The sequence below is a fragment of the Mixophyes fleayi genome, chromosome 9 (assembly GCF_038048845.1).
Source record: "Mixophyes fleayi isolate aMixFle1 chromosome 9, aMixFle1.hap1, whole genome shotgun sequence".
NCBI lineage: Eukaryota > Metazoa > Chordata > Amphibia > Anura > Limnodynastidae > Mixophyes > Mixophyes fleayi.
The window spans coordinates 126,012,177-126,030,511 of record NC_134410.1 but is presented as its reverse complement, the minus strand read 5'-3'; the positions used below and the strand labels follow the sequence as shown (position 1 = coordinate 126,030,511).

General features: G+C 39.9%; 2 protein-coding genes across 2 annotated transcripts in view; one reads left to right on the top strand and one right to left on the bottom strand.

Moving 5' to 3' along the window:
- LOC142101285 (ficolin-2-like) overlaps window positions 1-13,863 on the bottom strand; it is a 30,810-nt gene extending 16,947 nt beyond the window's left edge. The window contains exon 1 of the mRNA XM_075185644.1: window positions 13,597-13,863. Coding sequence (XP_075041745.1) covers window positions 13,597-13,639 — 43 coding nt within the window. The 5' untranslated portion in view covers window positions 13,640-13,863. The remainder of the gene's footprint in view (window positions 1-13,596) is intronic.
- LOC142101283 (ficolin-2-like) overlaps window positions 7,158-18,335 on the top strand; it is an 11,242-nt gene continuing 64 nt past the window's right edge. The window contains exons 1-10 of the mRNA XM_075185641.1: window positions 7,158-7,422; window positions 8,169-8,282; window positions 9,235-9,279; window positions 10,155-10,208; window positions 12,544-12,579; window positions 12,933-12,956; window positions 13,287-13,411; window positions 13,717-13,846; window positions 14,989-15,123; window positions 17,617-18,335. The exon at window positions 17,617-18,335 is cut by the window's right edge and continues 64 nt beyond it. Of these exons, the coding sequence (XP_075041742.1) occupies window positions 7,173-7,422; window positions 8,169-8,282; window positions 9,235-9,279; window positions 10,155-10,208; window positions 12,544-12,579; window positions 12,933-12,956; window positions 13,287-13,411; window positions 13,717-13,846; window positions 14,989-15,123; window positions 17,617-17,879 (1,176 nt within the window). The 5' untranslated portion in view covers window positions 7,158-7,172 and the 3' untranslated portion in view covers window positions 17,880-18,335. The remainder of the gene's footprint in view (window positions 7,423-8,168; window positions 8,283-9,234; window positions 9,280-10,154; window positions 10,209-12,543; window positions 12,580-12,932; window positions 12,957-13,286; window positions 13,412-13,716; window positions 13,847-14,988; window positions 15,124-17,616) is intronic.

Sequence of the window (18,335 nt, the reverse complement as noted above, 5' to 3'; positions counted from 1 at the left end):
TTAATTTGAACCTTTTCCCTCAAGACCCGTCCTCTGGGCACCAAGCGGCTTCTCCGGTTGTGGCAAGTCTCTGAAAGCTACCCCAGCCAAGCGGTTCTCTTCTGAGAGCAACCAGCACTGAGGAGTACTAACAATGATGAAACAGGCTGTTTGTAGTTGTGCTTTCTGCGTTTCCACAAGTCAATGACATCATCTTCATTATTTATCTATGTCTTGTATTTATTTTTTAAATCGAAAATGTTATTATTATTATTTCACAGTAAGAGGGCTATTTGTAGTAAAACATGTAAACGATAATATGAGGGATCTAAATCAAGTTATAGCAATGTAAGTTAAGGCGGAAAGAGGTGGGAGGGGAGAGTGGGGGGGGGGGGTTGTTCATCAGTTATTGCATGCCAGGGGAAGTAGAGACCACACAGGTAGGGAAGTTGCCAGAGTTATGTCGCGAGATGTGGGAAAACCGGTAGGTCCATGGTGAAGAGGCTTAAGAGAAGAGACGCGGGGGAAGGGGAGTTCTGTACACTTCCATAACCTAGCTATCAGACACCTGGTCCGAGCAGCGAATACTAAGGTAGGGAGGCATTTAATCAAGGCCATCCTGGAGATGGATGGTAAACACCACATACCCGACAGATCTGGCAGAGAGAGATAAGCAGCTTCGATATTGGGAGGCTGAAGGAGCATAAGAGGACACCACTGAAGTAGCCTTTGTTGGTTTTTTAAGTAGCGCCAGTAGAACTCGGGGGACCTGCCCCTCTAAAAATATTTGGTCATGTGTCTGTGCATAGAATATAATTCAGAGAGAGGTATCTTTATAGGGAGTGTCTGGAACAGGTAAAGGAGTTGGGGAGCTTTGTCATTTTCACGGCGATGATCCTGCCCAGCCAAGAGATAATGAAGGACCTCCAGGAAAAAATATCGGATCTAAGCTTGAGGAAAAGACCTGGATAATTTTCCAAATATAGGGACTCGTGGGAGGTGGGGATGTAGATCCCCAAATACTTTCGTTTTTCTTTTGCCAGTGAAAGTGGAAGTGAGAGGTGAGTGTATGGCAATCCCGGGAGGGAAGGTTAAGAAGCAGAGCCTCAGATTTTGTTATATTAATTTAATATCTAGGTAAGTTGTCATATCTAGTCAAAAGTTTAAATAAGCTGGGCAGGGAGCTTAGCGGTTGCTGAAGGGTAAGAAGCACATTATCATCAAAAAGAGAGAGCTTTCTCTCCAGTGCCCCCGTCTTCACACCTTTTATATCTGGGGAGGCTCCAATAGTGACTCCCAGGGATTCAATGATCAGGGTGAAAAATCAGAGTGGAGAGAGGACATCCCTGGCGTGTGCTGTTAGTGATTGAAATAGGTTCTGAAGGAGAGTCATTGACCATGACTTTGGTGGAGGGGAGGGAGTATAAGGCCTGTATACCCAACAGGAAATCTCCAGACAGGCCAAAGTTCTGTAAGGGTATGGGTCATAAATTGCCAGGAGATCCTGTTGAAGGCCATTTCAGCATCAAGGGATAAAATATTCTAGGAAGTTTTCCTAGTGTTACGTATATGGATAAGGTCAATGGTTCTCCTTGTATTTTTATGTTTTTATATTATTTTATATAGCACCACCAATTCCGTAAAACACACACACACACACGGGTTAATTTTGTAAGCAGCCAATTAACCAACCAGTAAGTTTTTGGAGTTTTGGAGGAAACCCACGCAAACATGGGGAGAACATACAATCACCACACAGATAAAGCCATGGTCAGGAATCGAACTCATGACCCAGGGCTGTGAGTCACAGGAGCTAACCTCTGTGCCACCTTGCTGTCTACGTACTGTAGAGCTGCCATCTCCTAAAATCATGCCTACTTGACCTTCATTCATGTCTTCTATAACTGATGATGACACTGGGATATCCCAGCTGCTTTTATTCAGGTGTTACAACTGTTCTTGGTGGCAGCAAAACTGGGATGTATAGACAGACCCCTGGACTAAATAAAACATTCAATGAAATTAAAACAATTTACAAAACAAAAAGCATAAATTGAAGATTAAAGATTCAAAACAGAAACCATATGATAATCAATAATCATTAGAAGGACATGAGAAACAATTGGTAGCTCTAAAGAACAAAACGTTTCAGGAACCAGTAGGAGTATAAGTACGTTTAAGTTCAGTCATATAATAGGGGAAAAAGAAGGATATGGTCAACAGTCAAAAGGAGTCTTATTCAGGAAAGAAGATATTTTTATGAGATAGATGAGGGAACCCACGAGATACCAGAAAGGGATCCACTGACCTCTAGAGATCCAGAAAGAGTTGTTTTCTAAAGTCCATGAACAGAAGCAATTCCAAGAACAAGATCATAGGAAAGAAACATTTTAACAGTGATCCCAAACAAGATTACAAACTAGGTGCAAGACTCTATGTTTTCTTCCTCCTCATCCTCTGTTTAGGAATTGAGTCAAGAACAGAAGAAAAAAAAGACTTCACATTCAAATCATTTCCATCGACTTGCTCCAGGTACCCAGAACAAAGACAGTTTAGAGGAAAGAGAGGAGGAAAGTAGTACGCAAGAAAGTTGAAAGAAAAATAATTAAGAACAAGGGCATATGTAATCTGTGCTAGTTAGCTCACTTTGCTAAATAAGCATTTTACAGAGACTTCCGAATCAAACCTAGCTAGCTCAACTGATTTGTGAGAACATATTTTAGGAAGAAATATTTTGCTTCTAAAAAAAATTTAATAAATTGGCTGAAGACCTTAACCCCTTTAACTTTGTGGGCCTTTGAAGAATTGTGGGAAAATAATAATAATAATAATAGAAGATAACTTGCTGCTCATTTTTAATGTGAATATTGATAGCAATAGAGAATTAAGAACAAATATGTTATAAAATTACTTTAGATAGAATTAAAGGTCTATGCCACCGGCAGAAAGGTAATTGATTAAATCTGTCCCATTCTGAAAAATTATCTCAAACAGAACTCCAATCTGATACTACAATAATTAGTAAATTTGTGGATAAGGAAGGTGGAGTCATCGTCCTCTAATAGATTAGAGAGGAGGATGGTTAGATGATTGGGTAATTCTATGTTTTATAAGGAAGTGGTAGTCATACAGATGTTGTCTAAAATATATTGAGGGACTTTTTTAAATGAGGCCAGGACTGACGGGTTCAAGAAAATAATGGACTTTTTATTTGTTCCACATCCCAGCAATCCAATTTATTTTTGCTTGCTAAAAAGTCACAAAATGTTAATTGTATCTCCTGGGCTTCCCATTATTTCAGGTTTGGGTTACCTCATGTTTAATTTGTCTTGTTATGTGGATTTATTTTTACAGCCTCAGGTAACCTCTCTGAGATCCCACTTTCATGACTCCACACATCTAACAAATTTGCTTAATTGAGTGGAATGACAGTTATGGATTTCAGCCTTCGCTGTGAACTATTATATCCTCACATCCCACACTCAAAAAGAAATAGATACAGTTCAGAAAGCATTATGCATTGTTGATGGGATCTCCATGACTCCAGAGGTTTCTCACAGAATCTATGGAATTTTATCACACAACTATTGTTTATTTGATAACACAATATTTACAGGTTATGGAACGGCCATGGGGACATGGTTCGACCCCGAGCTAAGCCATCCTCTATCTGGGTGACTCAGAATCCGCCTACATTTTCGGTGGCAAGATCGAGGCTGACCTGGTCCTCTATGGCCATTACATAGATGATTTAATTATTATTTGGAGGTGGTGGTGAGAGCCGTGCACAAGAATTTTTCACCTATTTGAACACTAAGCCATATAATTTAAATTTTAGTCACCAGTTTCACCGGTCCTCAACCTGTCCCTGTTAGCTATGGGTTCCTCTATTATGACCTCAACCTTTCGTAAGAAAGTAGATGCTAATCAGTTTCTACATTATGATAGTGCACTCTGTTAGAGTTGGAAAGATAAATGTGCGCTAAAAGGGCAGTTGATGCGCATTAGGTGCAATTGTTAATCGGATATATTATTCCTATTAGATTCATAGACAGGTGGTATCCACTGGAATTGCAAAAAAATTAAAAACAGAAAATTAAAAGATTGAAGAACAATGAGAATACCTCTACTACTGCTATTTCTGAGTATGCATTTATCTTGAAATGCAATAAATCTATGCAATTAAAAAAAAAATCTTAGGAGGAATTACCCCATCCTGAATCAGGTTTAATCTTTGAAAGAGTTGTTGCCTAATGATCCGGTGGTTATTTTCAAAAAAAGGAGGTTGTTTAAAAACCATCCTAGTTTCTTGAAACCACAGCCAGATTTGGTAAATAAAAAAAAATTTCCCACTAGATGGCACCCTCCAACATCTAGTGGATGTTTTAGATATGTAGTATCACCTGTTCATTTCTTAGTAACAAAATTCTAACTTTTCCTTCATCTATAGGAGACAAGGAATTTCTAAAATTTGGGGCTTTATCAATTATAACGCTAGTGTGATATAGGTTTGAAAATGCAGTTGTAATTTGTGAGTAGCACTACTAGATCTTTGAAGACTGGAATTAGTTAACTTTGGAGAAATGTGTTGAAGAAACTCATATACAGTATGCAGATGTACATAATGGGAAGCCTGATTGACAGACCTCAACACCTATGTAAACAGGAGGTATTTTTGATGCACAAATTAAATGTCTTGTTCCCCAAAGAGTTAAAAAAAGACCCTGGAGAATTTCTGGAAATTCTAGAGCACAATAGAACAATATAGAAGTTGGGTTTCTTTTGTCTTTCAATATTTATGTTTATGATAATTTTACAAGAAAATAATATTATATGATTATGCTATTCACCAGGAATACATAGGTATGGGAATTAGTAGTAGGTTCGGTGATGTAATTTTTTTATTGAATATATCTCTCTCATTATATAAATATATGTTTATTTATTTATTTTTTATTAGACGTGCGGATCAGATGTTAGCTATTTTCAAAATTGATTGAGATATATTACTCTACAAAAAGTATTGAAGCAATGTTGTTGTCCGTAATATCGGTGTAACACGGAATAGTTTTAACAGTATAAAAATATTTTTGGTAGAAGATATATATATAGATTTATGTAACATAATGGATTTAATGGTAGTTTAAATTATATATATTTGTAGTTTCATATTATATTGAGTGTTTGTGCTATTATGTAACAGAATAAAATACTTCAACCACACTACTTAGAATGTATCTGGTTGATTTTGAGACTTTCTCTGCAGCAACACATACGTATATACATACGTAAGTATGATCACAATCAGGATATTATATTTTAGAAACAAAATGTTCTTTATTAATTATAACAATGTGGTATTCAAAAATGGACACATAGTATGTACAATTTTTTGGCTTATTTAGTTCATTCAAAGGATTGTGCTATCTAAGTCAGTTGACTGGTTTGAATTAAAGTAGACTCAATATTTAACTAAAATATGAGTCTTATGAAATAATATGTGTTTTATGGGGGTTTTTTATTGCCTTCTCGAATATCTATATTTTTTTTAATTTCATAATTAAGAGTTAAATAAGTAAATTAAAAAAAATCTTTTGCACAAATTATAAATATTTGTTATTTGAAATCTAAATGGATACTGTTGGTATAAAGGTTTGAATAACAGCTGTATGCTTAACTCGTAAGCACATTTTAATTGGCCGTACTAATTAAATGGGATTAGTAGTGGGTTTACCTATTCCTTGGATTAAATCGCTAAAAGCGGTGAAATGTGTAAGGGGGGTTGAGTGACTATTGCTACCCTGAATTCAGAGTGTTCTAAAAGGAGAACAGTTGAAGCTCCACCTAGCGGTTTCTGTCATCATCACTTATATATATAGCGCCACTAATTCCGCACTGTGTATGTAAACCACAAAAAAAAAGATTAGTACCGGATCAGTGGAAAGCCATCAATTATATTAACATCGGATGTATACATGTCCTTTATATTTGTAGTCAAGTAAGCATATCCCCCCCAAAAAATTGGTGCTTGATATTTTATTTTATTTATTTCACACCATGGGGTGAATCTTTATTTTTTTGTGGTTTACACACACAGACACCACTAGGTGGCGCTCAAGGGTGGAATTGATTGTTTATCACGTCTTAAGTTTCACAAATGTTGTAGACACTTAAACTTTGTTGTTTGAAGTATTTATATATTGTTTTGATATACTACACCCCATATATTTTCCATTTTTTTCACATGTTTTGGAGATGTGATTGGCTGAAAATATACTGGATGGAATTAACTATGGACTCACACTGTTTTTGTTTATTTTTTTATTTTTTTTAAGTTTATTCCATGTGGTGATGTTGTATAGCGCCCATCGAGGTGAATTACTGTTCATTTGCATTCTTCCTACAAACAACCTACAGTGTACATTATTATAATTAACTAATAAGTATTTACAAGCTCATTGGCTTTATATGTTACAATTATAATTGTGGGATCAAGTAGGTCACTTGAGAGCGGAGGTAGGCAGCCTTAGGCAATTGTTGTAGAACTATAAGTTCTAGCATGCCTTGCGACCAGACAGACTAGGGTCAATTTTTTGATAGCAGCCAATTAACCTACCAGTATGTTTTTGGATTGTGGGAGGAAACCGGAGCACCCGGAGGAAACCCACGCAAACATGGAGAACATACAAACTCCATACAGATAAGGCCATGGTCGGGAATCGAACTCATGACCCCAGTGCTGTGAGGCAGAAGTGCTAACCACTGAGCCACTGTGCCGACCACGAATGCTGTCTAAAGATGCAGTTAGCCGTACTATCCTATGGGGAGAGCATAGCAGGAGAGGGATCTTCAGAACCCTCCCAGGCAGGCTTTGTGCTCCCCTGATCGCAAATTGTGTAAGACCACTAGAATCTGCAATTAAATCGTGATTGCAATCAGTTTACTATGGACTATTCATCCGGGACGGACTCCTACCAGCGCCGCTGTCCCAGCTGAACAATGTTAATAATTAGGCACGTTAAAGCATTTGATATCATTGCAATGAGAAATGATAATTGGTGTGAAGAAAATACGATGGGTCATAAATAGACCCCACAGTCTTTACAAGCTTTATATGTCTTTGTAGGTCAGTTTGTTTGGCTGTTAAGATAACCTGCATTTCATCACAGTTTCTCTGTTATTTATTTAGGTAAATGCTGTTCCCGGGAAGCTATTGTGACACTCAGAAGCCAGCGACCTTTCAATCACACATCCAGTCTCATCCCACGACAGCTGGCAGAGGTGCAGTCACAGAATCTGCAGGGGAAACCAAAGCTCAGATCTCGTCTAACATCCCAAAGAGACCGGACACAGCCATGAGAGGACCTGTCCTGGGAATACTGTGTGCCCTCGTCACTGCCGCTCTGTGCCAGACTGAGGACAGATGCCAGGGGCAGTCAGTAGGTAATTGCAAATTTTACCCTAATTTTCTGTCTGCAAATTAGATATGTAAATATGCAAAAATTATTTTATTTATTTTTTATTATTTGGAATCTTGCCAAGGGTGTAAAAATATTTTGTCAAGAATAAAACGAGCGAATGCTCTCGATTTTATGTTAGCCTGCAGGGGACTGAATATATCATTTCTGTTAGAATATTGGCATTTCAGTAAGACGTTGAGGCATTATGTGTATACTATAGGTAATACAGTTTTGCAGTTACAGCCAGGAGTGATGAGTTGGGGCACAGATACAAAGTAACCGGACCCAGCACCAAATTTGTTTCATCTTTATCTTGAGAAAAAATAATAACATCTCCAAGTAGTTCATTATATTTTACATCCAGTTCTTATACGCATTTCATCCTGGAAAAGGGGGATGCCCGTACATTTTAAAATCTATGGAATATGGTACATAGTCAACAGTTATCATTAACATTCTATTCATATAGCGCCAACGTATTCTGCAACGCTTTAGAGGCTATGTGCATCCGTAATTCATTCCGGAAGAATGTAGCATGTCCGCTACATACATGTGCTCCCCTGAAATGTGCAATCATGTTTCTGTAGACATCTATGTCTTCAAGATTATATTAGATTTTTATTTTTCAGACTTCTATAAGAGTGTATTGTACTGTGAAATAACTAAATGTATATATAGTCTGTTTGTGTACACAATCCCAGCTTATGGCTCCATCTTTTTATTGCCAAGATGTAACCAGCATCACTGACAGTTGGAAACTTAGTTTGGACCTTTTGCAAGGATGTCCCGGTGTTCAAGGGCCTCCAGGACCATCGGGATTACCTGGGAACGTCGGGGACAAAGGTACAACTCCTTGACTGATTCACATTATAAATTAGACAACGCCATGGCTTTACATAAACGTTGGCGAATAATATCCGTATGAAATAATGAATTCTGGTATCTCACCATTTATACTTCGCGGGCTCGGACGTTCTCAGCTTCAATTTGTTAGGGAAATAATTAAATATTAAATTATATACTATAACTAGACATAAGATATCGCTGTTTGGAGTGACCTTATGAAAGCAATTAGCCTGTGAAGTTTATGTATGTTTATATAATTAAGGAACGCCGGGTTGACTTCTGATAGACTTATAATTTACAAGAGCGGGTGCATTTTTCAATATTAAACATCATAATAGGTACATTCCAGTAGATTGTAAGTTTTATTGCAAACCTCGCAACTGTTCCTGTGGGACAGTCTCGAGTCGAAGATATCTAAGGAGAAATTGCGCCAATAAAAAACAATCCTTACCGCCATTTTTCCGAAATAAGCCCCTAATTATCCTTGCAGTAAATTAAAAATGGGGCAGCCTGCTGCCTCTCTTCTGCCCTCCAATGTTTAGCCCCCAACAGTTTTATGAAGTAGTAGCCTTGTTGATTTATAAATCTTGAATAAGGAGGATCTTAGTGGCTACGCTGACGGGACTATATAGCAAAGCCCCAGAGAGATTCGTCGAGGACCTTATTTTGAATCCCAGCAGCAAATCTTTAGACATATCAGTCTATTTACCTGTATCCTACACAACAAAACTACAATGTAAGCTCATAACAACACAGTAAATGTATAGACGCTTTCCCTGTGTGTTTTTTTTTATGAGCGTTTCCTCTGATTCAAATTAAAAAAAACAATATAGAAAAAAAATCATTAAAAATAATATTAAGAAGAAGCTGCATCTGAAAAAAATGAGCCCTGTGAAAAACCAAGAACCTCCTTTTTTGTGTTTTCATTTTTTATTTTTTATTTTAACAGGGGACCTTGGGATCCCTGGACCTCGCGGTCCTGATGGTGACAGAGGTAAGTGAAAGTCCATACTACCCAAAACTAAAGAAGAACTACTCCTAAAATTATGTTTTAGAAATCAAGGGTCTATTCATTAACATGCGATGATAATGATGATTATTTTTTTATTGCAGCCATAAAACATCTCTTATTGTCGCAGTTTGTCAATAGAATCTCACCCAGGCGGATGAACGATACTCTGTTTCTACGGGCATAGCAGCCTCGCAGTGCCAGTTGCTACGAATGTGCCTGTGCCACAAGGCATCTAGCCAGTTTGGCATGCGTAGTGGAACCAAATGCCAGGACATGGGCTTTCAGTTCCACTTAGAGGGGCGGGGGGGAGGAATAGTCAAAAATAGATTAAATATATAAAAAGGAAGTATTTTAACTTTTTACCATTGGAAAAAATGTTTTATTAAACTAATAAAGCATTTTTATAAATTAATTTTCTTCTGTCATCACCATCCTTTGTCATAAATGCAAACCTCACAAGTGTTGGCGCTTACACTGGAGTGGGTGGAGTTTTTCCAAAAAGTGGTTCGATTTGGCAGATTCAATTAATGCGGAACCTTGCGCGTTGTACCTGTAATTACGGTACAGAAATCTTCTCTCAGGTGTGAGCAAAACTGAGCAAAGCTTTTATCCAGGAACAACCCGCGGTGGAACCTGGCGCTGAATTGAATCTGCCCCATCGAGCTTTATCTCTCCATATATTTCCATATAGCACCGTGGGACAAAGTCTCCATAGACTCCGATGGAACAGTGCCTCTAGTGATTGTATCAGGATAGAATATTCTAGAATGCTAGCGTGGATTCCGAAGCCTTCTAGAATATTCTCAGTAGTACCAATGACCGTTGTCTGCAGCTTCACCAAACTTTTCCTTCCGCAGGGGAACCTGGTGAGCCCGGAAGCCGTGGACCAGCTGGAGGCCCGGGGCAAACAGGTAAAGAATATTCACCTAGTTTTAGAATACCGCTAAATATAAATTACAAGTTATCAATACTAATAACAGTTACACATATATAGGTAGACTCTCAGTATGTCTAGATAAAAATTCAGGACAATATAGGCCACACCCCTGATTCACACAAGCCAGACCTCTAATCCACCCAGCCACGCCTCCGTTTAGCTGTGGCCACGCCCACACACAGTTTTGCTCACATAATAATAGGGACTGTCATGTGAAAAACGCCTCTTAAAAGGATATTTTCTGAGAGCATATGTAAAAGATCCCAAAACTCCCTTATCTTGACAGATATTTGTCAGTGTATTTACATTTGCTGTGAAGCTGAGTACAGGCTATTGGTCTCTGTTATCAGTCATTTCAGTTTGTGTCCTTCAAGAGAGGTAGTCTTGCCACACATTAACAATTGCATTTCAGTACAAGCACACTAATTAGCAATTGAGGTATACACGTTACAATCCGATCATTCATCAAAACATACATTGCAATTTTAATCTGACAGAGCTGAAACTAGAGATGTTCACTGACCCCCGTGTTTTGGTTTTGGTTTTGGATCTGGATTAACTTCGTGTTTTGGTTTTGATTTTGGCAAAACCACCTTCCTGTGTTTTGGTTTTGGACCCCTATTTTTTTTTCTAAAACCACATAATTTGCACTACTACCCCTCCTGTTTCTGTGTGAGCAATGTCACTGGAAAATGGAGAGTGACAAGAACGCTGCTACCCCTCCTGTTTCTATGTGAGCAATGTCACTGAGCAATGTCACTGGAGTCTGGAGAGTGACAAGAACACTGCTACCCCCCCTGTTTCTGTGTGAACAATGTCACTGAGCAATGTCACTGGAGTCTGGAGAGTGACAAGAACACTGCTACCCCCCCTGTTTCTGTGTGAACAATGTCACTGAGCAATGTCACTGGAGACTGGAGAGTGGCAAGAAAACTGCTACCCCAGTTTATGTGTGAGCAATGGCGCTGGATCTCCTGGGGAGGGAGGTACTTATGGAATCCAAAACCCGTGAGATCCGACAACGCAACAATGACGTTTTGCCTCGATTCAGATCCGAGGATGCGCGAAAGTACCGAGCCGGCTCGCGAGCCTACTCGGATCCCCTAAGTTCAGGTGGGATCAGTTTTCAAAAAACCGAGCCCGAGCATCTCTAGCTGAAACACATCTTCGGGCAATGCACGAAGCAGGACAGCTGTAGGAATGGTTAAACTTTGATTGCACAATTGCAATACAGACAGCTTCAAATTGATTGCTTTCAGATTAAATTTTCCCAGACCATATTGGATCAATAGTGCCTCAAACATGTTGATTTATTAGCAGTCCAATTAATTAAAACAGTTTGGGTTGCAAAACGTGTGTCCACCTTTCCTCAGCACATAAATTACATGTATCAACCTACATGCTGCTAAACTATATCTAGAACATGAACAATTCATAGAATCCTCATTATCAACACAGAGATCTTCTGTAATTGACATAAATCCATTCTATGAATGGGTGAGGCCACCCCTTTCTTGCTACCCACCCCGTTTTCCCTGAAATAAAGGCATGAGATTTGTTTGGCGAAAAAAGAGGTCAGAGCGTTATTTTAAAATCAATCTTTTGAAAGCTGGCAAAGAAAACGGCAGTGCATCCATCAGGTCCAGCCATAGCCGTAACTATCACAACCAATAAGAGTGGGCTCTCAATGCTCTCAATGCCTCCTGGCGCCCCCAGGCCTGGAGATCCCCCACCCTCCTTTACCCTGACTTCTAACAAGACCCCCCTTAAGGGTGGTATTGAGCATTTCAGCCGCACTTTCAAAGGAGAGTATCCCCATGGCTGCCACTTGCGCCCCGCCATGGCCGTTGACTGCAGTGCCTTTTTGCCAACGCTAGGTTCCCCCACCGGGACACCATAGCCTGCCAACACTAACAGCTCGCTGTGACCTTATAACCTTGCCAATGCGCCAAATATCTCCTCAATAACCATATCCAACTCCCGATCATCCTCATCATTTATTTATATAGCGCCAGAGCACTTTACAACCTGACCTGATAAATGCCCCCATCTTTTTTGCAAAAATTTAACTTGTTAAACTGAATCCTGATGTGTCTGGCCACACAGCCAACTACCCCTTTCATCAAGTATTCCACTGCAGAATTCACATTTCTACATGCCTCATCTATCACGGGTCCACACATTGGGTCACACCACTTAATATAGAGTCATTAACCCTTCATCTGTGCAATGTAATTTTACTCTCCAAATCCGAACAATGGCTACGCTCCTTCAGTCCTAATCAGACCCCTGTTGTTCTTACCTTTCAGGATTGCCCGGGTTGATTGGACCGCCTGGAATGAAAGGTAAGCCATCTATCGCGCATTAATTTGTAATTTAATAAGCGCTGATTGTCTTCATATAACGTACGGTAAGATAAGTTATGATTTACTGGTATGTATGATAAATATAATGTAGCAATTAACATTTTAATAAGGGTAAGCTAGTAATTGTCATTTAGGTTGAGTTGATCATTTGCATGGATCATGTAGTATGCATGAAATTCACCAGAAATGTACTTTTTTAAAAAAAAAATAGCCAACAATTATAACTAGAAATTGGGCTAAACTCATTTTTAACAACGTGTAGAATCAAATCTATTTACACAGTTTTGCCTGCAAATTATTGACTCCATGTATTAATTGTGTACCCTTTACAGGAGAACGAGGAGACCCCAATGACAGTAAGAAAAAGTGGAGGATATCTGTGATGATTTCATTACAATAGTTTTGTTTTATTTTTTTTATTGCTGTTTGTTTTCGTTGAAGTGTTTATTTTTGTTTTTGTATTTTTATTTTTTGCAAAAAAAAAAAACTTTGTAATTTAGTCATTTCTACAGTTATTTTTTTTTTTTTAAAAGAACCTCAGTGCTTGACATATAGGGCCTGATTCATTAAGGAATATTAAGCAAAAAAAAGGAGTAACTTTGCGACTTGGCAAAACCATGTACATACCTGCAGCGTACAGCAAGTGGAAGTTCAAGTCTAAATCAACTTCTCTGTTTGTTCGTTAGTGCCGGTGAACTGTAAAGATCTGCAAGACCGGGGAGCGACTCTTACAGGATGGTATTATATATTTCCTGACGGGAATCCTCTGAGGGTTCTGTGTGATATGGAAACTGATGGTGGAGGATGGATCGTAAGTTATAAACAATTATTGTGGTAGCAATATGTTAATTAGAGAGGAGAGAACTGGATAGAACACAAACCAGTCTCACCGTTCTAACCCCTGGACCGTACAAAACATTTATTGCATCCTAACAACCCTGCAACATTTGTACAGTTGTATCTGCGTTGTGTATTATTGCACATTGTAGTGCTTACCTCTCAGTGCTGATGTTTGTTTATGATGGTCAGACGCCGCCATACTTCATTCTCACCCCACTCTAAGTTTAGTCCGCTCTACAAGATAGCGCAAGGTCAAAGATCATCACCTCTTTGCAGGTCTTCCAGAGGCGCTCGGACGGTTCTGTGAATTTTAACCGCAACTGGAACTCCTACAAGACAGGATTTGGGAATCAGTGGAGCGAGTTCTGGCTGGGGAACGACAACATTCACAGACTAACATCCAATGGTAAAACTCCAGGCAGTAATGCTATATATAGGTATGGGGTCTCCTATGCAGAATTATGGGACCCAATATTCTCCATAATTCAAAGAACCATGCCTAAAAAACACTAAACTACATCTAAAAATTACCTCTGTCTTTCACTGCCCTTGGTATTTCCCCTTCTTATGAAATCGTTTAGCAGAGCTCCTCACAGTGTCTAAAGGAGATCATATCTGCATGTAAGACAGTATTACTGAAATGATATAAGAGCACATATTGTTAGTGGGTGTTAATGGATAGAGGGACCAGGGCACAGTGAATTATTCCAATGATGTCACAGTCATCGGAAACGTTTGCACTTGGATAGGGTACTTCTCTGGAAAGGTGCTCCCTGTGATTCCTTCATTAAGGAAGGATCCTAGAGTAACACATCAAACAGTTAATAGATGTGTACATATCTACATTACAATATTATGGTACATCAAGGTATCTCAAGAGGCAAAATAAAAGACAAAAGCATATGTACCTGATTAACTGCATCGTACGTGTTCCCGATTGGTCTAATAGTCACATGTCACGCCCCACTGTCCTATTAATTGAATGGGAAGTTCATGGGAAAGGGATATTGAAAACAGTACCCTCCCTTTGCCTCCACTACTCCTCCAGGCACACTCCATGGCAGATGGCGGCAATGAGCGACTGAGATGAGGCAAATATAAAGGAAAGAGTGTAAGTGCTCCGCACTTTATTCTAAATTTGCGATAAAACATTGATTCCAAAGTCTTTAACTCAGTAATTTTCTCATAATTCAGACTCCTGATGCACCAAAATGAACATGATAAGAGGACACCAGCTCCTGTCGCTGTTTTAGCTTATTTAAGACTTATAAAGGAAGTATGGGAGGGACCTTATAGCCTGAGCGAGCTTTAGTTTATATGGCTGCATTTGAAATGATCGGAGCCAGGAGTGTTGCAGAGGGTGATCAAACAAGGAATGATTAAAAAGAACACATTGAAAAGGGGACCAGTCTTATGAACAATGACCGGGTCAGTTTTAATCTGATCATTAATCAAGTTTGTCTAAAAGAGCATATCCATGATGCTTTATCTTGTGTGACATATCATCATAAGATCCTCATATCTTTTGTCGGTTATTTTTATTCACAGGTAATTTTGAGCTCCGTGTCGATTTGGAAGACTTTGATAACAATCACGGTAATGCCGTGTACAAAGACTTCCGTCTAGGAGGAGAGTCAGAGAAATATACCCTACATTTGGGGAACTATACCACGGGTAATGCAGGTAAGACAGTGGGTCACTTTATAACACATCTGATATTTACTTACTGAGGGGCACCCATGGATCATCTCCAGTGGGTCTTACAAAAATGCTGAAGATACGATTGAAAGTCAAGTTTTATAGGTATTTTAAGGAGAAGGCCTGACTCCATATCATATTAGAAACCCAGCCTCTGAGTGGAACCAGTCTGCAAATTGCAGCCAATGTGCGAGGCTCCTATTGACTCCGTAGTCTGCACCTTCCATCTTCAAAGACAATGGTCTTCTAGACAAATATATTTTCATTGTCCTGACCTTCGACAATAGATGTACTGTGAAGATAATATTGTTTCCAATGCGCAGATCTGAGCTTATCCGTTGTCGTATACAAGGTCGATGAACAAACATATATTCATGAAAGATAGATACGGCTGTGTCACGGGCACTAGGAGTCTTTACCCAGGTATCACCAGATGATAGACTTACCAGAGCAGTATAGGTGGTAATATGGTACTCTGGTAGCGGGGTGATCACGGAACAGGAGACAGCAGATGGTAAGAGAATGCTCGAGGAAAGTCTATGACTAGCAGCACTGGTAATAGGTAGATAACTGTACACGAGGAACTGGATGGACAAGGAAACGTGAGGGTAGTCAGTGGTCTGCGTATAGCAAGTTGTACCACTGCTATAGTGAGGAGGAATGTCCAGAAGCAACGAGGAGGTGATGAGAGTCAGCGGTCTGCGTATAGCAAGTTGTACCGCTGTCTGGGTGAAGGAATGGAATCCAGGTGAAGGTATCCGGGGAGTCAGTGGTCTGCGTTAGCAAGTTGTACCACTGCTATGTGAGAGGATACTGGAAACTGGTGACTCAGGAAACAGGGAACAGTGGTCTGCCTCTAGCAAGTTGTACCACTGAAATATATATGTGAGGAGGAGCACGGGGAGATAAATGCAATGCAGAGTATACACGGGCACACTGAACTTGATCCCACGATGATATGCACAAAATAATAATAACTGAGCAGCACTGCACAAATATACAAAGTCACAAGAACTATCCAGGCTAAAAGGTAACACAGTCAAATGATAGCAATAGTCTCAGTGGATAGGAAACTCCGGAGGAGAACAACTCAGTCCAGCTAGATATGCAATACACCAGCACAGTCAATGAGAAGTATGCATACCGTGGTTCAGGAGAGCAGGCTGTCAGAGAGAGGTGCAGGGATACCTGAACGGCTGGAGGCCGGCAGGATGCGAAGTCCCAGGAGGGTGGAAGCGGTAACCAAGTAGGTGCAGCGCACGGTAGGTAGACCAGCAAGGATGTAAACAATACTCAGGAAGCAGTAGTATATAGAACTGGACACCTGGAGAACACGGGAGAGTTGAGGCGGTCTAGCTGAGATGCAAGCAGCGGGGCGCTGATCCGATGCAGACAGGCGAGTTGACACAAGCAGGAACACTGTAGAAGCACGGAGACAGCGGATCGGCTGGCTGCAGACACGATGAGTACTGGAGGGTTGCGATGAGCAGGACACTGCAGATACACGGAGGCAGCGGATAGGAATCAGCTGGTGCAGTCACGATGAAACACGGGAGAGTTGAGGTGAGCAGGATACTATAGAAGCACGGAGGCAGCGGATAGGAATCAGATGGTGTAGTCACGATGAAACACGGGAGAGTTGAGGTGAGCAGGATACTATAGAAGCACGGAGGCAGCAGATAGGAATCAGCTGGTGTAGTCACGATGAAACACGGGAGAGTTGAGGTGAGCAGGATACTATAGAAGCACGGAGGCAGCGGATAGGAATCAGCTGGTGCAGTCACGATGAAACACGGGAGAGTTGAGGTGAGCAGGATACTGTAGATACACGGAGGCAGCGGATAGGAATCAGCTGGTGCAGTCACGATGAAACACAGGAGAGTTGAAGTGGTTTGGAAACTGTAGAAGCACGGAGGCAGCGGATAGGAATCAGCTGGTGCAGTCACGATGAAACACAGGAGAGTTGAAGTGGTCTGGAAACCACAAACGAACAACAGGAATCAGCAGGAGCTGAATACACGAGGAAACACAGGAACACCTTCAGAGGCTCATGGGGAATGAGACTCCAAGATCAGGCAACGAGGTATTGACCACAGGTTCTTTAAATAGGGAGTGTTGCCTGATCAGCCAATTAACTAAAAGGAACATGTACTGAAGGTTTGAAAGGGCTGCACATGCGCAGACCCTCAGGATGGTGGACGGCCACGGTTCCTAAACACACGAGAAGTAGCACTCACAGTCCTGTGAGTGACAGGCTGAAGCTGGATTTCCCCTTTAAATACTGATTGAGCCTATAAAACAGCAGATTTGCTCCCTCGCAAAGTGTCTTCAGTGATGTCACTAGTTTCTGAATTGATAGAATGAATGCTCATGAATATTGATACATGCTATTTCATTCTGGTTTTTTTATTTTATTATAAATGCATAATTTATTTTTTACACACGCAACAGCTTAACCACCTATTTGTGTCTTCACAGGGGATTCCCTCTCTATACACAGGAACCAAAAGTTTACTACCTTTGACAATGATAATGATAAAAGCAAAAACTTTAACTGCGCTATAATATATTCTGCCCCCTGGTGGCACCAAGCTTGCTTTGATTGCTCTCTAAACGGGGAATACCTACGAGGAGAACACAGACAAAAGGGGGGTATTGCCTGGTCAACCTTTAAAGATGTTCAGTATTCCCTCAAGTTCTCAGAAATGAAGTTTCGCCAAGAGCAGGATATAGAATTTTAGCTGAAACTGAAGAACTCTCAGAAACTTCAAGTCTTGATGGAGAGAAAAATAGGTTCAAAATGGGGGCAAGATTCCAAGATGGATATTTTATAAATGTGATAATGTTGCTAAAATGTCCTTGATGGGAAAACTACACATATCATATTCTATTCATTCTTAAGTCTTGAAGATGTAACATTTCCCTTTTCTACTTTTTTTTAATTAATTTTGATTTCATGGGAAAAGTTGTATTCTGTTCCCTTTAAATATAATCAATTCCTATTTTTATGCACTAATTAATTTGGGGAAATCAATTAGTTTCCAACATTACATATATTTTACTAAAAAGTGGCTTATTGCGGACCTTACTGGGCCACATCCAATTTTCACTCGGCATTTGAAACTTCGAAGTGGATGAAAAAAAGGCGAGATAATTTTATAGACTATGGAATAAGATAAAAGACAATGCTTAACACA